We start from the raw sequence: 24,568 nt of genomic DNA, 5'->3' as shown, positions 1-24,568 counted from the left end.
GCACCCTATTCCATACAGTGGACTACATTTAGGGCTCCGGCCCAAGTGTACACTACGTAATACATTGGGAACCCATTAGAGATACTGCTCATATCATACAGATAACAGAACAAAACATACTGAAATTCAAGATCATTTTCTGGAATGAGGACGTGTCTTGGTTGATAGAATAATTTAAAAAATAAAATAAATAATGAACAACGAGACATAAACGTTTTAAAGTTGGTTTTATTTACAGCAGCTGATAAACAGATGGCAGAAGCCAGACGATTCATTACAGTATCAAAATACAGTAATAGACTTGACACAGTTTGTCCAGGGACTCAATCCAAGGCGCGTTATAGTACAGCCCACTAGAACCGACATGTAGGAAAGGTCATGGTCGTGCTTAAGCCGAAATGCACAGTGATCTCAGCGAACGCTGTGGAAAAGGTGAAATGTATAGTGAGACTCACTCTACAATACGTCTTGCATTGAAAACCGGCCTTCAAATGAATGGTCCAAAAAAAACAGACACAAGCAGATTAAAAAACAAACAAATTCAGAGATTTGTCTCTCCTCTATGAAACCTGAACTCACAGCCATATCTATAAAGGTCTATGACTCTTCCTGAATAGAACCCTTACGGAGTGTCTCAAATTTAACTCTGGTCCCTATATAGTGCACTACTTTTGACCAAAGTCCTATGGAGCCTGGTAAAGTAGTGCACTATGTAGGCAATAGGATGCCATTTGGGACGTAGATTAGATTGTCAGTAGCCTGTGGATCCAGCAGGGTAAAGCTAGCTTTAGGACACACGTTTCAAAGGCCAGAACATTACATCCATATGTCTAGGATTCAGATTTAGGACGGAGAACCTGGTTTTCAAAGCTTTCTTTGTTTTTAGCACACATTAAAATAAATACTTATAGCAATACACAGCCTCCAAATATACACTAACAATAATACACAACTATATTTCAATTCAACCAATGTACCACATTATTTCATCAGAACACTGCCCTCTACTGGCAGACTGTTGTCATTACTAGAACACTGCCCTCTACTGGCAGACTGTTGCCATTACTAGAACACTGCCCTCTACTGGCAGACTGTTGTCATTACTTAAATGCAATGTACAGTAGCTGTATTTCATATTAGCACCAAGAAGACAAACGCTGGCAGCACTCAGCTATGAAAACACACACAGTGATGACAGTAACGATCACAGTTCCAACAGGAAACACAACATTGTGCTAATAAGTTCACTCAAAGCACAGCTGAAAAAACAGACACACAGGAAGTGTGGAGGAAGTATATGACAGGGCTTAGTAACTTGCCTGTATTGGACATGGCACACAAAGCACCACGTCCTACATTACTTCAAATCTACGGTCATTTACACATCTGTCTGGCATCGGGCATGCATACATACTGTTGTTTAACTAGCCTGGACCCAGATCTGGTTGTGTCGTCTTGCCTCTGTGACAATGACCATAGGAGTTGTCAAGACAGCACAGAGGTGGGACCAAGGTATTGTTCAACAAGACGTCTTAAGAGTTCATCCCAAACGGCACCCTATTCCCTACATAGTGCACACATTTTGACCAGGGCTAGCACCCTATTCCTTATTTAGTGCACACATTTTGACCAGGGCTAGCACCCTATTCCCTACATAGTGAACACATTTTGACCAGGGCACACTAAAGGGGAATTAGGGTACCATTTGAGATTCAACCTTAGCGGAAGAGGAAAATAGTAGCCTGGTTAAACCAGTGTGAATGCTACATTTCCCATAGTGAGCACTTCATTCAGTTTGGTTTTACCAGGCTAGGAGAGTAGCAGTCTCTTTATCTTATAAAGAAACATACCAATGTGTTTGTAGCAGGACTGAGCACCGTACACACATGCACAGATCTGGCTTCATAAGAGTACAAACGGACCATAAATCATTACCTACAACTAAAGTACCCAATATTTACAGAATGAATGAGGGTTAACAGGGGTATCACAATAAGTCACTAAACATTCAGAAATTAAAAATAATCACATTTCAAAGACGTTATAGTTCACAGCAATAAATATTGTGGCAATTTTTTTTTTGGGGGGGGAGGGTCTGATTTGGACGTGAACCGAGTTGTTTCACCAACAGGTTGGAGACAATGAATAATTTAGGATTTTGACATGGTCTTGTTCTATGAATAAAAATGTTTTGGTGCAACGTCTTTGAGGAAGAAAAAAAAGGATTCCACATTTCTTTTGAGGAAAATCACACAATGAAATTACCAGGCAACACATTTGGCCAAACACATTATAATACTATAAATAGCAAATCACACAAGATACCATCATAATAAAAGTGGTAAGGTGGAGAAATAGTTAAGCCCCAACAACAACTGTTCCCTAGACGACGGCAGCCCCTTGCACCTCTCAGATGGTTTTCAAATTTAACGAGGCAATGACGGCCTACCGGGGAACAGTGGGTTAACTGCCTTGTTCAGGGGCTGAACGACCGATGTTGTTCTAACCACTAGGCTACCCAGCCACCCCTGATTCAGAGGGTTAAATGTGGACGGCACATTTCAGTTCAATGCATTCGGTTGTGCAACTAACTGACTTAGGTCTCCCCCTTTTACCTATGTGGACTAGTCATTTAACATTTCATTAGGGTGATCATCATCGTCTGGCTGACAAAGTAGGCACTTAAAGTTAACTCCTGAAGTGACTTAGGAAGCATCCCAAATAGTACCCTGTTCCTTATATAGTGCACTACTTTTAAACCGGGCCCAAAGGGCCCTATGGTCAACAGAAGTACAGTATACAGGGAATAGGATGCCATTTGGGACGTAGACTAACTCAATTCCCTCACACGCTCAGGATGTGCTCATTTATGTATGGAACTTATTTTAATTTACAGTAACTGTACATGCAATATTGTACTATATTAGATTACAAACTGGGCGGTTCGAGCCCCAAATGCTGATTGGCTGACAGCCATGGTATATCAGACCCTATACCATGGGTATAGGTTTTAACTGCTCTAGTTACGTTGGTAACCAGTTTATAATAGCAATAAGGCACCTCGGGGAGGTTGTGGTATATGGTCAATACAGGTATAGCACGGGTAAGGGCTGTATCCAGGATCTCCGCAATGCGTCGTGCACACGAACAGTCCTTAGCCGTGGTATATTGGCCATATACCACACCTCCTCGGGCCTTATTACTTAAGTTGGACATACATGTGCATTGGTTTTTTGATGCAATCAAAAAGTTGACTATGAGGAAGTTGACATAGTTGACTATGAAGAACTCTCATAGTGTGCAAGAAGAAGAAGAAGGAGAAGAAGGAAGAGAAGAAGAAATAGGAGAAGGAAGGGAAGAAGGTAGAGAAGAAGAAAGAGGAGAAGGAAGAGAGGAAGAAGGAAAAGGAGAAGAAGAAGGAAAAGAAGACGAAGGAGAAGAAGAAGGAAAAAGAAGGAGAAGAAGAAGAAGAAGGAGAAGAAGGAGAAGAAGGCTCGTGCAACATTCCGTAAATCATCACTCCTCTACAATGGAAGTTGGAACAAGGCCAGCTTATTACCTTAAACACTCACCTCCATTCATACTGTAGTTGTAATTTGAGACGTATCAATTATAATTCATTACATCCTGAATATGATGTTCAATCAAACAAGGAAGTGCAGCTGTATTGACTCAGAGATGGCTCTGCACATATGAATGAAAAAACATCACTTGTTGTCATCAATAAGTCAATATATTTGTAGATAAGAAGCAGAGTATGTTAATTAACATTGTAAGTAATGAAATTGGGGAGGATGATGTTGACTAGTAGAGGAGGGGACACAGCAACCAGCACTGTGCCCACTATGGGTCCTGGTCAAAAGTAGTGCACTATATAGGGAATAGAGTGCCCATGTGACACATCCTCTATCTATCAGCATCTATCGTGCAGTGACACCAGGACTCCAGCAGAGGGCGATAGACTGCATGGTAATCAACCAGTAATGCTAGTATTAGGGACGAGCCCTGCTCTTCAGTGTGAAATTATAGATTATTCAGTATTTCCAACAAATTTCAATAAAATGTTAAGGGCCACAGATCCTTTCAAGCCCCCTTTCTTCTTCCAAGAGAAGTGTGATAGTCGTCCTGCTTTGTGCTAACAATGACAGACGGACTGGTTGGTTTGGTGCTTACCACTGACATCACTACCAGAGTCATGAGCAGTGGACGAGGAACTGCTATGGTGGACCACTGCCCAATGTGAAGAGACCCGTGTCTGGTTTGGTACTACGCAACACGAGATCCTAATAGAGCTCGTTTTGATTGTACATGATTGTCCCCCTTCACGTGAAGATATTTCTGACAGTATATGGCACTAATCTGACTGTTAAAAGATAGATGAAGTAATCGGATAGTAGCATTAGGGAAGTGCACTGCACCTCCCAACCTCTAGAGGTCCCCGTCCTCCTCGTCCACTGTGTTGTCCAGGTCCAGGCCGTTGTGTAGGAACACTTCCTTCTCGATGTCCATTGGCTGTCCGCTGAGAGTGCAGTCTGGCTTGTATCTGTGCAGGTTACCGTCAGTATTGGCTAAAGCAGCTTCTACACTGTTACGGATCCCATAGCCAAAGTAGATGATGAAACCTGGGAGAAGGGTTCCAAAGGTGAGGCTGGTTGAGAGAATGCCAAGGGTGTGCAAAGCTGTCATCAAGGCAAAGGGTGGCTACTTTGAGGAATCTCAAATATAAAATATATTTTTATTTGTTGAACGCTTTTTTGGTTACTACATGACTCCATATGTGTTATTTCATAGTTTTTATGTCTACATGTATGTAGAAAATAGTAAAAAATAAAGAAAAACCCTGGAATGAGTAGATGTGTCCAAACTATTGTATCTATAGAAAAGATACATGTAGTGTGTATATATATATATATATATATATATAGTACAGATACATGTAGTGTATATATATATATATATATATATATAGTACAGATATATGTAGTGTATATATAGTACAGATGAATGTAGTGTATATATATATATATAGTACAGATATATGTAGTGTATATATATATATATAGTACAGATATATGTAGTGTATATATATATATATAGTACAGATATATGTAGTGTATATATATATATATAGTACAGATACATGTAGTGTATATATATATATATAGTACAGATACATGTAGTGTATATATATATATATATAGTACAGATATATGTAGTGTATATATAGTACAGATAAATGTAGTGTATATATAGTACAGATAAATGTAGTGTATATATAGTACAGATACATGTAGTGTATATATATATATATATATATATAGTACAGATACATGTAGTGTATATATATATATATATATAGTACAGATATATGTAGTGTATATATAGTACAGATACATGTAGTATATATATATATATATATAGTACAGATACATGTAGTGTATATCTATAGTACAGATAAATGTAGTGTATATATAGTACAGATAAATGTAGTGTATATATATATATATAGTACAGATACATGTAGTGTATATTTATATAGTACAGATACATGTAGTGTATATATATAGTAAAGATAAATGTAGTGTATATATATATATATAGTACAGATAAATGTAGTGTATATATAGTACAGATAAATGTAGTGTATATATAGTACAGATACATGTAGTGTATATATATATATATATATATATATAGTACAGATATATGTAGTGTATATATAGTACAGATAAATGTAGTGTATATATAGTACAGATAAATGTAGTGTATATATAGTACAGATAAATGTAGTGTATATATAGTACAGATACATGTAGTGTATATATATATATATATATATATATATATATAGTACAGATATATGTAGTGTATATATAGTACAGATATATGTAGTGTATATATATATATATATATATAGTACAGATATATGTAGTGTATATATATATATATATATATAGTACAGATACATGTAGTGTATATATATATATATATATATATATATATATATAGTACAGATATATGTAGTGTATATATAGTACAGATAAATGTAGTGTATATATAGTACAGATACATGTAGTGTATATATATATATATATATATATATATAGTACAGATAAATGTAGTGTATACCTATAGTACAGATGAATGTAGTGTATATATAGTACAGATATTTGTAGTGTATATATAGTACAGATACATGTAGTGTATATATAGTACAGATAAATGTAGTGTATATATAGTACAGATACATGTAGTGTATATATAGTACAGATAAATGTAGTGTATATATAGTACAGATAAATGTAGTGTATATATATAGTACAGATAAATGTAGTGTATATATAGTACAGATAAATGTAGTGTATATATAGTACAGATAAATGTAGTGTATATTTATATAGTACAGATACATGTAGTGTATATTTATATAGTACAGATACATGTAGTGTATATATATATAGTACAGATACATGTAGTGTATATATATATAGTACAGATAAATGTAGTGTATATATAGTACAGATAAATGTAGTGTATATATATATATATAGTACAGATACATGTAGTGTATATCTATAGTACAGATAAATGTAGTGTATATATAGTACAGATAAATGTAGTGTATATATAGTACAGATAAATGTAGTGTATATATATATATATAGTACAGATACATGTAGTGTATATCTATAGTACAGATACATGTAGTGTATATATATAGTACAGATAAATGTAGTGTATATATAGTACAGATAAATGTAGTGTATATTTATATAGTACAGATACATGTAGTGTATATTTATATAGTACAGATAAATGTAGTGTATATATATATAGTACAGATACATGTAGTGTATATATATAGTACAGATAAATGTAGTGTATATATATAGTACAGATACATGTAGTGTATATATATATATAGTACAGATAAATGTAGTGTATATATATAGTACAGATAAATGTAGTGTATATATATATATAGTACAGATAAATGTAGTGTATATATATATATATATATATATAGTACAGATAAATGTAGTGTATATATATAGTGTACAGATAAATGTAGTTGTATATATAGTACAGATAAATGTAGTGTATATATATATATATATATATATATAGTACAGATAAATGTAGTATATATATATAGTGTACAGATAAATGTAGTTGTATATATAGTACAGATAAATGTAGTGTATATATATAGTGTACAGATAAATGTAGTGTATATATATAGTGTACAGATAAATGTAGTTGTATATATAGTACAGATAAATGTAGTGTATATATATATATAGTACAGATAAATGTAATGTATATATATAGTACAGATAAATGTAATGTATATATATAGTACAGATAAATGTAGTGTATATATAGTACAGATAAATGTAGTGTACCTATGATCATCCAGAAAGAGAAGCGTATCCAGGTTCCTCGGCCCAGCTGACACATCAGGAAGATGTTGATAAACATACTGACCACTGGGAGGAAGGGAAGCAGGGGCACCTGGGAGGAGAGGAGAGGGGAGAAGATTTCTAAACATACTGGCCCCTGGGAGAAAATGAAGCAGGGGCACCTGGGAGGAGAGGAGAGGAGGCGTGAGGAGAGGAGGAGAGGGGAGGAGGCGTGAGGAGAGGAGGAGAGGGGAGGAGGCGTGAGGAGAGGAGGAGAGGGGAGGAGGCGTGAGGAGAGGGGAGAAGGGAGGAGAGGAGGAGAGAGGAGGGGCGTGAGGAGAGGAGGAGACAGGAGGAGGAGAGGGGAGGAGGCATGAGGAGAGGAGGCGTGAGGAGAGGAGGCGTGAGGAGAGGAGGAGAGGGGAGGAGGCGTGAGGAGAGGAGGAGGCGTGAGGAGAGGAGGAGACAGGAGGAGGAGAGGGGAGGAGGCATGAGGAGAGGAGGCGTGAGGAGAGGAGGCGTGAGGAGAGGAGGAGAGGGGAGGAGGCGTGAGGAGAGGAGGAGGCGTGAGGAGAGGAGGAGGAGAAGGGAGGAGAGGAGGCGTGAGGAGAGGAGGGGAGGGGAGGAGGCGTGAGGAGAGGAGGAGACAGGAGGAGGAGAGGGGAGGAGGCATGAGGAGAGGAGGCGTGAGGAGAGGAGGCGTGAGGAGGAGGCGTGAGGAGGCGTGAGGAGAGGAGGCGTGAGGAGTGGAGGAGAGGGGAGGAGGCGTGAGGAGAGGAGGCGTGAGGAGAGGGGAGGAGGCGTGAGGAGAGGAGGAGGCATGAGGAGAGGAGGCGTGAGGAGAGGAGAGGAGGAGAGGGGGAGGAGGCGTGAGGAGAGGGAGGAGAGGGGAGGAGGCGTGAGGAGGAGGCGTGAGGAGAGGAGGAGAGGGGAGGAGAGGAGGAGGTGTGAGGAGAGGAGGAGAGGGGAGGAGAGGAGGCGTGAGGAGAGGAGGAGACAGGAGGAGGCATGAGGAGAGGAGGCGTGAGGAGAGGAGCCGTGAGGAGAGGAGGCGTGAGGAGAGGAGGAGAGGAGGCGTGAGGAGAGGAGGAGAGGAGGCGTGAGGAGTGGAGGAGAGGAGGAGGCGTGAGGAGAGGAGGAGAGGGGAGGAGGCGTGAGGGAGAGGAGGAGAGGGGAGGAGGCGTGAGGAGAGGGGAGGAGGCGTGAGGAGTGGAGGAGAGGGGAGGAGGCGTGAGGAGAGGAGGAGAGGGAGGAGGCGTGAGGAGAGGGGAGGAGGCGTGAGGAGTGGAGGAGAGGGGAGGAGGCGTGAGGAGAGGAGGAGAGGGGAGGAGGCGTGAGGAGAGGAGGAGAGGGGAGGAGGCGTGAGGAGAGGGGAGGAGGCGTGAGGAGAGGAGGAGACAGGAGGAGGAGAGGGGAGGAGGCATGAGGAGGAGAGGGAGGAGGCATGAGGAGAGGAGGCATGAGGAGAGGAGGCGTGAGGAGAGGAGGCGTGAGGAGAGGAGGCGTGAGGAGAGGAGGAGAGGGGAGGAGGCGTGAGGAGTGGAGGAGAGGGGAGGAGGCGTGAGGAGAGGAGGAGAGGGAGGAGGCATGAGGAGAGGAGGAGAGGGGAGGAGAGGAGGAGAGGGGAGGAGGCGTGAGGAGAGGAGGAGAGGGGAGGAGGCGTGAGGAGAGGAGGAGAGGGGAGGAGGCGTGAGGAGAGGAGGCGTGAGGAGAGGAGGAGAGGGGAGGAGGCGTGAGGAGAGGAGGAGAGGGGAGGAGGCGTGAGGAGAGGAGAGGAGGCGTGAGGAGGGAGGAGAGGGGAGGAGGCGTGAGGAGAGGAGGAGAGGGGAGGAGGCGTGAGGAGAGGAGGAGAGGGGAGGAGGAGGCGTGAGGAGAGGAGAAGGGAGGAGAGGAGGAGAGGGGAGGAGGCGTGAGGAGAGGGGAGGAGGCGTGAGGAGAGGAGGAGAGGGGAGGAGAAGGGAGGAGAGGGGAGGAGGATAGGGGAGGAGAGGAGGCGTGAGGAGAGGGGAGGAGAAGGGAGGAGAGGGGAGGAGAGGAGGAGAGGGGAGGAGGCGTGAAGAGAGGGGAGGAGAAGGGAGGAGAAGGGAGGAGAGGGGAGGAGGCGTGAGGAGAGGAGGAGAGGGGAGGAGGCGTGAGGAGAGGAGGTGAGAGGAGAGGGGAGAAGATTTCTAAACATACTGGCCCCTGGGAGGAAATGTCCCTGACCGTGGGGTACAGCTGAGTGAACATACCTTGAAAGAGAGACTGGTCTTGCTCTCAGGCTGTCTCCAGACCAGTAGAGTGACTGCCAGACAGGCTGTAAATATGAGGCTCAGTAGAGAGACAGACCAGGAAGCAAAGCCTCCCTGCACTGCTACCACACAGAAGATACACACCAACACTCCTGCAGGGAGAGAGACAGACACAGAGACAGTAAGGACGAGACGGAGGTGACCAGAGCTAACACTCCTGCAGGGACAAAACTGAATAGGTGTGTGTGTGAGTCTGCCTGTGTGTGTGTGTGTGTCTTACCTAATGTACTGGTACAGATGTTGACTACGAAGCCAGACAGGTTGTTGGGTTCTGTGTTGTGAGGGAACAACAGGTTTTTGGCACAGAACACCTCCTCTGCTCCCGGCAGGATCCCCACACTGCCCTCGTTAATGGACTCTAAGGTGTCTGGCTCGTCCAGCGTAGAAGCCATCTGATAGGCCATACTGGATTGCTCTGGCTGGTACCTGCAGGACAGAAGGAATAGCCACATTAAAGAGGCAAAACAGTAAGCTGCCACCTATTGAAGAAATGCAACCACTGAAATTCAGACAGAGCTATGGATCCAAGAACTGATCATCCATGCAGATACTAACCTGAGTACTAGAACACAGGCTGCCACTAAGGTGTAGGCTAGCAGTGTGCAGGGTGTAGTATGTAGGGTACTAACCTGAGTACTAGAACACAGGCTGCCACTAAGGTGTAGGCTAGCAGGGTGCAGGGTGTAGTATGTAGGGTACTGACCTGAGTACTAGAACACAGGCTGACACTAAGGTGTAGGCTAGCAGGGTGCAGGGTGTAGTATGTAGGGTACTAACCTGAGTACTAGAACACAGGCTGCCACTAAGGTGTAGGCTAGCAGGCTGCAGGGTGTAGTATGTAGGGTACTAACCTGAGTACTAGAACACAGGCTGCCACTAAGGTGTAGGCTAGCAGGGTGCAGGGTGTAGTATGTAGGGTACTTACCTGAGTACTAGAACACAGGCTGCCACTAAGGTGTAGGCTAGCAGGGTGCAGGGTGTAGTATGTAGGGTACTGACCTGAGTACTAGAACACAGGCTGCCACTAAGGTGTAGGCTAGCAGGGTGCAGTATGTAGGGTACTAACCTGAGTACTAGAACACAGGCTGCCACTAGGGTGTAGGCTAGCAGGGTGCAGGGTGTAGTATGTAGGGTACTGACCTGAGTACTAGAACACAGGCTGCCACTAAGGTGTAGGCTAGCAGGGTGCAGGGTGTAGTATGTAGGGTACTAACCTGAGTACTAGAACACAGGCTGCCACTAAGGTGTAGGCTAGCAGGCTGTAGTATGTAGGGTACTAACCTGAGTACTAGAACACAGGCTGCCACTAAGGTGTAGGCTAGCAGGGTGTAGTATGTAGGGTACTAACCTGAGTACTAGAACACAGGCTGCCACTAAGGTGTAGGCTAGCAGGGTGCAGGGTGTAGTATGTAGGATACTGACCTGAGTACTAGAACACAGGCTGCCACTAAGGTGTAGGCTAGCAGGGTGTAGGGTACTAACCTGAGTACTAGAACACAGGCTGCTACTAAGGTGTAGGCTAGCAGGGTGCAGGGTGTAGTATGTAGGGTACTGACCTGAGTACTAGAACACAGGCTGCCACTAAGGTGTAGGCTAGCAGGGTGCAGGGTGTAGTATGTAGGGTACTGATCTGAGTACTAGAACACAGGCTGCCACTAAGGTGTAGGCTAGCAGGGTGCAGTATGTAGGGTACTAACCTGAGTACTAGAACACAGGCTGCCACTAAGGTGTAGGCTAGCAGGGTGCAGGGTGTAGTATGTAGGGTACTAACCTGAGTACTAGAACACAGGCTGCCACTAAGGTGTAGGCTAGCAGGGTGCAGGGTGTAGTATGTAGGGTACTGACCTGAGTACTAGAACACAGGCTGCCACTAAGGTGTAGGCTAGCAGGGTGCAGTATGTAGGGTACTAACCTGAGTACTAGAACACAGGCTGCCACTAAGGTGTAGGCTAGCAGGGTGCAGGGTGTAGTATGTAGGGTACTAACCTGAGTACTAGAACACAGGCTGCCACTAAGGTGTAGGCTAGCAGGGTGCAGGGTGTAGTATGTAGGGTACTGACCTGAGTACTAGAACACAGGCTGCCACTAAGGTGTAGGCTAGCAGGGTGCAGTATGTAGGGTACTGACCTGAGTACTAGAACACAGGCTGCCACTAAGGTGTAGGCTAGCAGGGTGCAGTATGTAGGGTACTAACCTGAGTACTAGAACACAGGCTGCCACTAAGGTGTAGGCTAGCAGGGTGTAGTATGTAGGGTACTAACCTGAGTACTAGAACACAGGCTGCCACTAAGGTGTAGGCTAGCAGGGTGCGGGGTGTAGTATGCAGGGTACTGACCTGAGTATGAGAACACAGGCTGCCACTAAGGTGTAGGCTAGCAGGGTGCAGGGTGTAGTATGTAGGGTACTGACCTGAGTATGAGAACACAGGCTGCCACTAAGGTGTAGGCTAGCAGGCTGCAGGGTGTAGTATGTAGGGTACTGACCTGAGTACTAGAACACAGGCTGCCACTAAGGTGTAGGCTAGCAGGCTGCAGGGTGTAGTATGTAGGGTACTAATCTGAGTACTAGAACACAGGCTGCCACTAAGGTATAGGCTAGCAGGGTGTAGTATGTAGGGTACTAACCTGAGTACTAGAACACAGGCTGCCACTAAGGTGTAGGCTAGCAGGGTGCAGGGTGTAGTATGTAGGGTACTGACCTGAGTACTAGCACACAGGCTGCCATTAAGGTGTAGGCTAGCAGGGTGCAGGGTGTAGTATGTAGGGTACTGACCTGAGTACTAGAACACAGGCTACCACTAAGGTGTAGGCTAGCAGGCTGCAGGGTGTAGTATGTAGGGTACTAACCTGAGTACTAGAACACAGGCTACCACTAAGGTGTAGGCTAGCAGGGTGCGGGGTGTAGTATGCAGGGTACTGACCTGAGTATGAGAACACAGGCTGCCACTAAGGTGTAGGCTAGCAGGGTGCAGGGTGTAGTATGTAGGGTACTGACCTGAGTATGAGAACACAGGCTGCCACTAAGGTGTAGGCTAGCAGGCTGCAGGGTGTAGTATGTAGGGTACTGACCTGAGTACTAGAACACAGGCTGCCACTAAGGTGTAGGCTAGCAGGCTGCAGGGTGTAGTATGTAGGGTACTAATCTGAGTACTAGAACACAGGCTGCCACTAAGGTGTAGGCTAGCAGGGTGTAGTATGTAGGGTACTAACCTGAGTACTAGAACACAGGCTGCCACTAAGGTGTAGGCTAGCAGGGTGCAGGGTGTAGTATGTAGGGTACTGACCTGAGTACTAGAACACAGGCTGCCACTAAGGTGTAGGCTAGCAGGGTGCAGTATGTAGGGTACTAACCTGAGTACTAGAACACAGGCTGCCACCAAGGTGTAGGCTAGCAGGGTGTAGTATGTAATGTACTAACCTGAGTACTAGAACACAGGCTGCCACTAAGGTGTAGGCTAGCAGGGTGCAGGGTGTAGTATGTAGGGTACTGATCTGAGTACTAGAACACAGGCTGCCACTAAGGTGTAGGCTAGCAGGGTGCAGGGTGTAGTATGTAGGGTACTGACCTGAGTACTAGAACACAGGCTGCCACTAAGGTGTAGGCTAGCAGGGTGCAGTATGTAGGGTACTAACCTGAGTACTAGAACACAGGCTGCCACTAAGGTGTAGGCTAGCAGGGTGCAGGGTGTAGTATGTAGGGTACTGACCTGAGTACTAGAACACAGGCTGCCACTAAGGTGTAGGCTAGCAGGGTGCAGTATGTAGGGTACTAACCTGAGTACTAGAACACAGGCTGCCACTAAGGTGTAGGCTAGCAGGGTGTAGTATGTAGGGTACTAACCTGAGTACTAGAACACAGGCTGCCACTAAGGTGTAGGCTAGCAGGGTGTAGTATGTAGGGTACTAACCTGAGTACTAGAACACAGGCTGCCACTAAGGTGTAGGCTAGCAGGGTGCAGGGTGTAGTATGTAGGGTACTGACCTGAGTACTAGCACACAGGCTGCCATTAAGGTGTAGGCTAGCAGGGTGCAGGGTGTAGTATGTAGGGTACTGACCTGAGTACTAGAACACAGGCTACCACTAAGGTGTAGGCTAGCAGGCTGCAGGGTGTAGTATGTAGGGTACTAACCTGAGTACTAGAACACAGGCTACCACTAAGGTGTAGGCTAGCAGGGTGCGGGGTGTAGTATGCAGGGTACTGACCTGAGTATGAGAACACAGGCTGCCACTAAGGTGTAGGCTAGCAGGGTGCAGGGTGTAGTATGTAGGGTACTGACCTGAGTATGAGAACACAGGCTGCCACTAAGGTGTAGGCTAGCAGGCTGCAGGGTGTAGTATGTAGGGTGCTGACCTGAGTACTAGAACACAGGCTGCCACTAAGGTGTAGGCTAGCAGGCTGCAGGGTGTAGTATGTAGGGTACTAATCTGAGTACTAGAACACAGGCTGCCACTAAGGTGTAGGCTAGCAGGGTGCAGGGTGTAGTATGTAGGGTACTAACCTGAGTACTAGAACACAGGCTGCCACTAAGGTGTAGGCTAGCAGGGTGCAGGGTGTAGTATGTAGGGTACTGACCTGAGTACTAGAACACAGGCTGCCACTAAGGTGTAGGCTAGCAGGGTGTAGTATATAGGGTACTAACCTGAGTAATAGAACACAGGCTGCCACTAAGGTGTAGGCTAGCAGGCTGCAGGGTGTAGTATGTAGGGTACTAACCTGAGTACTAGAACACAGGCTGCCACTAAGGTGTAGGCTAGCAGGGTGTAGTATGTAGGGTACTAACCTGAGTACTAGAACACAGGCTGCCACTAAGGTGTAGGCTAGCAGGGTGCAGTATGTAGGGTACTAACCTGAGTACTAGAACACAGGCTGCCACTAAGGTGTAGGCTAGCAGGGTGTAGTATGTAGGGTACTAACCTGAGTACTAGAACACAGGCTGCCACTAAGGTGTAGGCTAGCAGGGTGCAGGGTGTAGTATGTAGGGTACTAACCTGAGTACTAGAACACAGGCTGCCACTAAGGTGTAGGCTAGCAGGGTGCAGGGTGTAGTATGTAGGGTACTGACCTGAGTACTAGAACACAGGCTGACACTAAGGTGTAGGGTGTAGTATGTAGGGTACTAACCTGAGTACTAGAACACAGGCTGCCACTAAGGTGTAGGCTAGCAGGGTGCCGATAGACATCAGATCAACCAGGTCTTTCAGGTCAAACAGGAAGGCCATCAACGCTGTAGGAAGGAGTCAAAGACCATTAAGAAATATGACAGGATCTATCCCAGAATAACCCTGTTTAAAATACAAGCCAATGCGCACATTCATGGGCGGAGTTCCTGGACACAGATATTGCTGGACTAACAAGCTCAAAGGAGAATCTCCATCTAAAATAAGTTGTTTTTCAGGACTAGGTTAAGATCTGTGTCTGGGAAACCACCAAAACAAAATGACATGATTGTATTTGATTCTGGCATCTGCACTGTACAGTAAGAATGAACATGATGATGACTCTACAACTGCCCGTTATGATTTCATTTCCTGTGAAACATGTTACACACAATATATTCACGTCACGGTACAGTATCACAGCAACCAGTAGGCTAGACAGTAGGCTAGACAGTAGGCTAGTACAGTAGGCTAGTACAGTAGGCTAGTACAGTAGGCTAGACAGTAGGCTAGTACAGTAGGCTAGTACAGTAGGCTAGTACAGTAGGCTAGACAGTAGGCTAGTACAGTAGGCTAGACAGTAGGCTAGTACAGTAGGCTAGACAGTAGGCTAGTACAGTAGGCTAGACAGTAGGCTAGTACAGTAGGCTAGACAGTAGGCTAGTACAGTAGGCTAGTACAGTAGGCTAGACAGTAGGCTAGACAGTAGGCTAGTACAGTAGGCTAGACAGTAGGCTAGTACAGTAGGCTAGTACAGTAGGCTAGTACAGTAGGCTAGACAGTAGGCTAGTACAGTAGGCTAGTACAGTAGGCTAGTACAGTAGGCTAGACAGTAGGCTAGTACAGTAGGCTAGACAGTAGGCTAGACAGTAGGCTAGTACAGTAGGCTAGACAGTAGGCTAGACAGTAGGCTAGACAGTAGGCTAGGTGTACAGTAGGCTAGACAGGCTAGGCTAGACAGTAGGCTAGAGTACAGTGCCAGGCTAGACAGTAGGCTAGTACAGTAGGCTAGACAGTAGGCTAGACAGTAGGCTGCACAGGGCTAGTAGGCTAGACAGTAGGCTAGAGTACAGTAGGCTAGACAGTAGGCTAGACAGTAGGCTAGTACAGTAGGCTAGCAGGGTACAGTAGGCTAGAACAGGCTAGGCTAGACAGTAGGCTAGTACAGAAGGCTAGTACAGTAGGCTAGACAGTAGGCTAGACAGTAGGCTAGTACAGTAGGCTAGTACAGTAGGCTAGTACAGTAGGCTAGACAGTAGGCTAGACAGTAGGCTAGTACAGTAGGCTAGTACAGTAGGCTAGACAGTAGGCTAGACAGTAGGCTAGTACAGTAGGCTAGACAGTAGGCTAGACAGTAGGCTAGACAGTAGGCTAGTACAGTAGGCTAGACAGTAGGCTAGACAGTAGGCTAGTACAGTAGGCTAGTACAGTAGGCTAGGCTAGACAGTAGGCTAGTACAGTAGGCTAGTAGGCTAGCACAGCTAGGCTAGTAGTAGGCTAGTACAGTAGGCTAGACAGTAGGCTAGACAGTAGGCTAGTACAGTAGGCTAGACAGTAGGCTAGACAGTAGGCTAGTACAGTAGGCTAGACAGTAGGCTAGTACAGTAGGCTAGACAGTAGGCTAGACAGTAGGCTAGACAGTAGGCTAGTACAGTAGGCTAGACAGTAGGCTAGACAGTAGGCTAGACAGTAGGCTAGTACAGTAGGCTAGACAGTAGGCTAGACAGTAGGCTAGACAGTAGGCTAGTACAGTAGGCTAGACAGTAGGCTAGACAGTAGGCTAGACAGTAGGCTAGACAGTAGGCTAGTACAGTAGGCTAGACAGTAGGCTAGACAGTAGGCTAGACAGTAGGCTAGTACAGTAGGCTAGTACAGTAGGCTAGACAGTAGGCTAGACAGTAGGCTAGTACAGTAGGCTAGTACAGTAGGCTAGACAGTAGGCTAGACAGTAGGCTAGACAGTAGGCTAGTACAGTAGGCTAGACAGTAGGCTAGACAGTAGGCTAGACAGTAGGCTAGTACAGTAGACAGTGTAGGCTAGCTAGTACAGTAGGCTAGACAGTAGGCTAGACAGTAGGCTAGACAGTAGGCTAGACAGTAGGCTAGTACAGTAGGCTAGACAGTAGGCTAGACAGTAGGCTAGACAGTAGGCTAGACAGTAGGCTAGTACAGTAGGCTAGACAGTAGGCTAGTACAGTAGGCTAGACAGTAGGCTAGACAGTAGGCTAGACAGTAGGCTAGACAGTAGGCTAGACAGTAGGCTAGTACAGTAGGCTAGTACAGTAGGCTAGACAGTAGGCTAGACATACAGTAGTCACCTTCAATTCACATACAGAAAATAATGAAGAGAAACGGCAGCATTTTTCAAACTTTTGAAGAGTCGAGACTAATGGACTGTCTGTTTCGCATGATGTTTTACTTGTTCCTAACTAAATCACAGTTCTCTTTAGTCCGTTCAACCTAAGGTCTCTGTCTGCTACATCTCTCTTCTCCTCAGGTCCCTTCAACCTAAGGTCTCTGTCTGCTACATCTCTCTCCGCCTCAGGTCCCTCCAACCTAAGGTCTCTGTCTGCTACATCTCTCTTCTCCTCAGGTCCCTTCAACCTAAGGTCTCTGTCTGCTACATCTCTCTCCGCCTCAGGTCCCTCCAACCTAAGGTCTCTGTCTGCTACATCTCTCTTCTCCTCAGGTCCCTTCAACCTAAGGTCTCTGTCTGCTACATCTCTCTCCGCCTCAGGTCCCTCCAACCTAAGGTCTCTGTCTGCTACATCTCTCTTCTCCTCAGGTCCCTTCAACCTAAGGCCTCTGTCTGCTACATCTCTCTCCTACTCAGGTCCCTTCAACCTAAGGTCTCTGTCTGCTACCCCCCTCTCTCCTCCTCAGGTTCCTTCAACCTAAGGTCTCTGTCTGCTACCCCCCTCTCTCCTCCTCAGGTGGACATAGGCTTGTTACCGCCAGATACAGATCAGCTCTGAGCTTAACCCTTGACCTCTAACACAGTCTTACCGGACATGAAACCTGACGCAATGGTGGAGTTGATTGGCGACTTCCTCTCACTGACCTTGGCCAGAAAGGAGAAGAGGAGACCATCGCGGGCCATGGCAAAGATTATACGAGGTAGAGGAAACATGGAGCCTAGAAGGCTATAGGAGGGGAGGGGGAGAGGGAGGAGTAGAGGAGGGAGGAGTAGGAGAGGGAGGAGGAGGTGGAGGAAGAGGCCAGGGGTGGAGGAGAGGGAGGAGTAGAGGAGAGGGAGGAGGAAGAGGAGAGGCCAGGGGTGGAGGAGGTGGAGGAAGAGGAGAGGCCAGGGGTAGAGGAGGTGGAGGAAGAGGAGAGGCCAGGGGTGGAGGAGGAGGCCAGGGGTGGAGGAGGAGGAGGAAGAGGAGAGGTCAGGGGTGGAGGAGGAGGAGGAAGAGGATAGGGAGGAGTAGAGGAAGAGGAGAGGCCAGGGGTGGAGGAGGTGGAGGAAGAGGCCAGGGGTGGAGGAGAGGGAGGAGTAGAGGAGAGGGAGGAGGAAGAGGAGAGGCCAGGGGTGGAGGAGGAGGAGGAAGAGGCCAGGGGTGGAGGAGAGGGAGGAGTAGAGGAGAGGGAGGAGGAAGAGGAGAGGCCAGGGGTGGAGGAGGTGGAGGAAGAGGAGAGGCCAGGGGTGGAGGAGGAGGAGGAAGAGGAGAGGCCAGGGGTGGAGGAGGAGGAGGAAGAGGAGAGGCCAGGGGTGGAGGAGGAGGAGGAAGAGGAGAGGCCAGGGGTGGAGGAGGAGGAGGAAGAGGAGAGGCCAGGGGTGGAGGAGAGGGAGGAGTAGAGGAGAGGGAGGAGGAAGAGGAGAGGCCAGGGGTGGAGGAGGTGGAGGAAGAGGAGAGGCCAGGGGTGGAGGAGGAAGAGGAGAGGCCAGGGGTGGAGGAGGAAGAGGAGAGGCCAGGGGTGGAGGAGGAAGAGGAGAGGCCAGGGGTGGAGGAGGAAGAGGAGAGGCCAGGGGTGGAGGAGGAGGAGGAAGAGGAGAGGTCAGGGGTGGAGGAGGAGGAGGAAGAGGAGAGGCCAGGGGTGGAGGAGGAGGAGGAAGAGGAGAGGCCAGGGGTGGAGGAGGAGGAGGAAGAGGAGAGGTCAGGGTTGGAGGAGGAGGAGGAAGAGGAGAGGTCAGGGTTGGAGGAGGAGGAGGAAGAGGAGAGGTCAGGGGGTGGAGGAGGAGGAGGAGGAAGAGGAGAGGTCAGGGGTGGAGGAGGAAGAGGCCAGGGGTGGAGGAGGTGGAGGAAGAGGAGAGGCCAGGGGTAGAGGAGGTGGAGGAAGAGGAGAGGCCAGGGGTGGAGGAGGAGGCCAGGGGTGGAGGAGGAGGAGGAAGAGGAGAGGTCAGGGGTGGAGGAGGAGGAGGAAGAGGAGAGGTCAGGGGTGGAGGAGGAAGAGGAGAGAACAGGGGAGGAGGAGGAAGAGGCCAGGAGTAGAGGAGAGGGAGGAGTAGAGGAGGTGGAGGAGTAGAGGAGAGGCCAGGGGTGGAGGAGGAGGCAATGGGTGGAGGAGGAGGAGGAGGAAGAGGAGAGGTCAGGGGTGGAGGGTGAGGAGGAGGAGGAAGAGGAGAGGTCAGGGGTGGAGGAGGAAGAGGAGAGAACAGGGGAGGAGGAGGAAGAGGCCATGAGTAGAGGAGAGGGAGGAGTAGAGGAGGTGGAGGAGTAGAGGAGAGGCCAGGGGTGGAGGAGGAGGCCAGGGGTGGAGGAGGAGGAGGAAGAGGAGAGGCCAGGGGTGGAGGAGGACGAGGTGGAGGAAGAGGAGAGGCCAGGGGTGGAAGAGGAGGTGGAGGAAGAGGAGAGGCCAGGGGTGGAAGAGGAAGAGGATAGGCCAGGGGAGGAGGAAGAGGATAGGCCAGGGGTGGAGAAGGAAGAGGCCAGAGGTGGAGGAGGATGAGGAGGAAGAGGAGAGGCCATGGGGTGGAAGAGGAGAAGAGGAGAGGCCAGGGGAGGAGGAGGAGGTGGAGGAAGAGGAGAGGCCAGGGGTGGAGGAGGAGGAGGTGGAGGAAGAGGAGAGGCCAGGGGTGGAGGAAGAGGAGAGGCCAGGGGTAGAGGAGGAAGAAGAGAGGGAGGAGGAGGTGGAGGAAGAGGAGAGGCCAGGGGTGGAGGAGGAGGAAGAGGAGAGGCCAGGGGTGGAGGAGGAGGAGGAAGAGGAGAGGCCAGGGGTGGGAGGAGGAGGAGGAAGGGGGCAAAGATTTATAACCCAAAAACACTCCAAGTCTCTCCATGAAGTCCAGACACATGGTTTCAACTGCTGCAGTTCCCAGTGCACCTCCCAGACACACAGAACCTCAGAGCCGTAGGATCTGTCTGCCCGTAATAAACATGTAGAGCAGATAAGATGAGTGTCTCTCCCATAGATATAGAATCCCCTCAAATTCAAATTCTTCCCCTTTAATTAGGGACTGGTTTAGACCTGGGACACCAGCATTCTTCCCCTTTAATTAGGGACTGGTTTAGACCTGGGACACCAGCAGTCTTCCCCTTTAATTAGGGACTGGTTTAGACCTGGGACACCAGCAGTCTTCCCCTTTAATTAGGGACTGGTTTAGACCTGGGAAACCAGCATTCTTCCCCTTTAATTAGGGACTGGTTTAGACCTGGGAAACCAGCAGTCTTCCCCTTTAATTAGGGACTGGTTTAAACCTGGGAAACCAGCATTCTTCCCCTTTAATTAGGGACTGGTTTAGACCTGGGAAACCAGCATTCTTCCCCTTTAATTAGGGACTGGTTTAGACCTGGGACACCAGCAGTCTTCCCCTTTAATTAGGGACTGGTTTAGACCTGGGACACCAGCAGTCTTCCCCTTTAATTAGGGACTGGTTTAGACCTGGGACACCAGCAGTCTTCCCCTTTAATTAGGGACTGGTTTAGACCTGGGACACCAGCAGTCTTCCCCTTTAATTAGGGACTGGTTTAGACCTGGGACACCAGCAGTCTTCCCCTTTAATTAGGGACTGGTTTAGATACGGGACACCAGCAGTCTTCCCCTTTAATTAGGGACTGGTTTAGACCTGGGACACCAGCAGTCTTCCCCTTTAATTAGGGACTGGTTTAGATACGGGACACCAGCATTCTTCCCCTTTAATTAGGGACTGGTTTAGATACGGGACACCAGCAGTCTTCCCCTTTAATTAGGGACTGGTTTAGACCTGGGACACCAGCATTCTTCCCCTTTAATTAGGGACTGGTTTAGACCTGGTACACCAGCAGTCTTCCCCTTTAATTAGGGACTGGTTTAGACCTGGGACACCAGCATTCTTCCCCTTTAATTAGGGACTGGTTTAGACCTGGGACACCAGCAGTCTTCCCCTTTAATTAGGGACTGGTTTAGACCTGGGACACCAGCATTCTTCCCCTTTAATTAGAGACTGGTTTAGACCTGGGACACCAGCATTCTTCCCCTTTAATTAGGGACTGGTTTAGACCTGGGACACCAGCAGTCTTCCCCTTTAATTAGGGACTGGTTTAGACCTGGGACACCAGCAGTCTTCCCCTTTAATTAGGGACTGGTTTAGACCTGGGACACCAGCAGTCTTCCCCTTTAATTAGGGACTGGTTTAGACCTGGGACACCAGATGGGTGCAATAAATGATCAGGTAGAACAGAAAATCAGTAGTACTCCGTACCCCCAGGGTAATAATATCAGTAGTACTCCGTACCCCCAGGCCCAGAGTAATAATATCAGTAGTACTCCGTACCCCCAGGCCCAGGGTAATAATATCAGTAGTACTCCGTACCCCCAGGGTAATAATATCAGTAGTACTCCGTACCCCCAGGGTAATAATATCAGTAGTACTCCGTACCCACAGGCCCAGAGTAATAATATCAGTAGTACTCCGTACCCACAGGCCCAGAGTAATAATATCAGTAGTACTCCGTACCCACAGGCCCAGGGTAATAATATCAGTAGTACTCCGTACCCCTAGGGTAATAATATCAGTAGTACTCCGTACCCACAGGCCCAGAGTAATAATATCAGTAGTACTCCGTACCCACAGGCCCAGAGTAATAATATCAGTAGTACTCCGTACCCACAGGCCCAGGGTAATAATATCAGTAGTACTCCGTACCCCTAGGGTAATAATATCAGTAGTACTCCGTACCCACAGGCCCAGAGTAATAATATCAGTAGTACTCCGTACCCCCAGGCCCAGGGTAATAATATCAGTAGTACTCCGTACCCCTAGGCCCAGGGTAATAATATCAGTAGTACTCCGTACCCCTAGGCCCAGGGTAATAATATCAGTAGTACCCCGTACCCCTAGGCCCAGGGTAATAATATCAGTAGTACTCCGTACCCCTAGGGTAATAATATCAGTAGTACTCCGTACCCCCAGGGTAATAATATCAGTAGTACTCCGTACCCCTAGGCCCAGGGTAATAAAATCTGTCGTACCCCGTACCCCCAGGGTAATAATATCAGTAGTACTCCGTACCCCTAGGGTAATAATATCAGTAGTACTCCGTACCCCCAGGCCCAGGGTAATAATATCAGTAGTACTCAGTACCCCCAGGGTAATAATATCAGTAGTACCCCGTACCCCCAGGGTAATAATATCAGTAGTACTCCGTACCCCTAGGCCCAGGGTAATAATATCAGTAGTACTCCGTACCCCTAGGCCCAGGGTAATAATATCAGTAGTACTCCGTACCCCCAGGCCCAGGGTAATAATATCAGTAGTACTCCGTACCCCCAGGCCCAGGGTAATAATATCAGTAGTACTCCGTACCCCCAGGCCCAGGGTAATAATATCAGTAGTACTCCGTACCCCCAGGGTAATAATATCAGTAGTACTCCGTACCCCCAGGGTAATAATATCAGTAGTACTCCGTACCCCTAGGCCCAGGGTAATAATATCAGTAGTACTCCGTACCCCCAGGGTAATAATATCAGTAGTACTCAGTACCCCCAGGGTAATAATATCAGTAGTACTCCGTACCCCGTACCCCCAGGGTAATAATATCAGTAGTACTCCGTACCCCCAGGGTAATAAAATCTGTCGTACTCCGTACCCCAAGGGTAAGATTTGAATACCCCTGGTCTATCCACAGTTTTTCTAGGTTTGGTCAGGTCTTCTAAGCAGGTGCACTGTGAACAGTAGCATGTTGAGGTAACCAGGGAAACAGCGCTAGCATTGGTTGGTTCCTGTAGGGAGGGAGCTGTAAAGGGGGGTGAGGTTAACAGCCCTGTTAGTGGTTTAACTGGTTAGAAAGGGTTCTAGTCTCACCTGCCACCATTCCAGAGGTTACTGTAGCGATTAGAGGGGTTTTGGTTCGGTCGCTGATCTGGGCCAGACTCTTGAAGAGGAGTCCGTCCTGAGCCATGGCCCAGATGACACGAGGCATGGGGAACATGGAGCCTAGCAGGCTAGTAGGGAGATAGGAGAGCCGTGCCACGCGGGGAGATACACAGGGAGACACAGTGTTAAACACACACAAAGCTACTGGACAAGGGAGAATGCAACAAAAGATTACACTTTCCTTTGTGTACTTAATGTATTATTCACACAAATTATTATATTAGCATCATTATCATCTGGAACAGTAACAACGATCAGCATCTATTAATCGTAAGGCGTAGCCCATTAATCTAATAATCTAAGGTATAGCCCATTAGTCTAATAATCTAAGGTATAGCCCATTACTCGAATAATCTAAGGTATAGCCCATTAATCTAATAATCTAAGGTATAGCCCATTAATCTAATAATCTAAGGCGTAGCCCATTAATCTAATAATCTAAGGTATATCCCATTAATCTAATAATCTAAGGTATAGCCCATTAATCTAATAATCTAAGGTATAGCCCATTAGTCTAATAACCTAAGGTATAGCCCATTAATCTAATAATCTAAGGTATAGCCCATTAGTCTAATAATCTAAGGTATAGCCCATTAATCTAATAACCTAAGGTATAGCCCATTAATCTAATAATCTAAGGTATAGCCCATTAATCTAATAATCTAAGGTATAGCCCATTAATCTAATAACCTAAGGTATAGCCCATTAATCTAATACTCTAAGGTATAGCCCATTAATCTAATAATCTAAGGTATAGCCCATTAATCTAATAATCTAAGGTATAGCCCATTAGTCTAATAATCTAAGGTATAGCCCATTAATCTAATAATCTAAGGTATAGCCCATTAGTCTAATAATCTAAGGTATAGCCCATTAATCTAATAACCTAAGGTATAGCCCATTAATCTAATAATCTAAGGTATAGTCCATTAGTCTAATAATCTAAGGTATAGCCCATTAATCTAATAACCTAAGGTATAGCCCATTAATCTAATAATCTAAGGTATAGTCCATTAGTCTAATAATCTAAGGTATAGCCCATTAGTCTAATAACCTAAGGTATAGCCCATTAATCTAATATTAGTCTAATAATCTAAGGTATAGCCCATTAATCTAATAATCTAAGGTATAGCCCATTAGTCTAATAATCTAAGGTATAGCCCATTAATCTAATAATCTATAGCCCATTAGTCTAATAGCCCATTAATCTAATAATCTAAGGTATAGCCCATTAATCTAATAATCTAAGGTATAGCCCATTAAATAATCTAATAGCCCATTAATCTAATAATCTAAGGTATATCTAATCTAATAACCTAAGGTATAGCCCATTAATCTAATAACCTAAGGTATAGCCCATTAATCTAATAATCTAAGGTATAGTCCATTAGTCTAATAATCTAAGGTATAGCCCATTAGTCT

At 46.6% G+C, this 24,568-nt stretch overlaps 1 protein-coding gene across 1 annotated transcript in view; it reads right to left on the bottom strand.

Moving 5' to 3' along the window:
* Positions 1 to 210: 210 nt before the first annotated feature.
* The window catches only part of LOC115123182 (high affinity cationic amino acid transporter 1-like), a 62,254-nt gene continuing 37,896 nt past the window's right edge, over positions 211 to 24,568 (bottom strand). Inside the window, exons 7-12 of the mRNA XM_065024181.1 lie at positions 23,075 to 23,214; positions 14,817 to 14,919; positions 9,915 to 10,120; positions 9,635 to 9,786; positions 7,407 to 7,515; positions 211 to 4,622 (exon numbers count right to left, since the gene is read on the bottom strand). Coding sequence (XP_064880253.1) covers positions 4,429 to 4,622; positions 7,407 to 7,515; positions 9,635 to 9,786; positions 9,915 to 10,120; positions 14,817 to 14,919; positions 23,075 to 23,214 — 904 coding nt within the window. The 3' untranslated portion in view covers positions 211 to 4,428. The remainder of the gene's footprint in view (positions 4,623 to 7,406; positions 7,516 to 9,634; positions 9,787 to 9,914; positions 10,121 to 14,816; positions 14,920 to 23,074; positions 23,215 to 24,568) is intronic.

The sequence above is a fragment of the Oncorhynchus nerka genome, linkage group LG11 (genome assembly GCF_034236695.1).
Source record: "Oncorhynchus nerka isolate Pitt River linkage group LG11, Oner_Uvic_2.0, whole genome shotgun sequence".
Classification (NCBI taxonomy): domain Eukaryota; kingdom Metazoa; phylum Chordata; class Actinopteri; order Salmoniformes; family Salmonidae; genus Oncorhynchus; species Oncorhynchus nerka.
The sequence above is the reverse complement of the archived record's forward strand: the minus strand, read 5'-3'. Positions and strand labels throughout refer to the sequence as shown.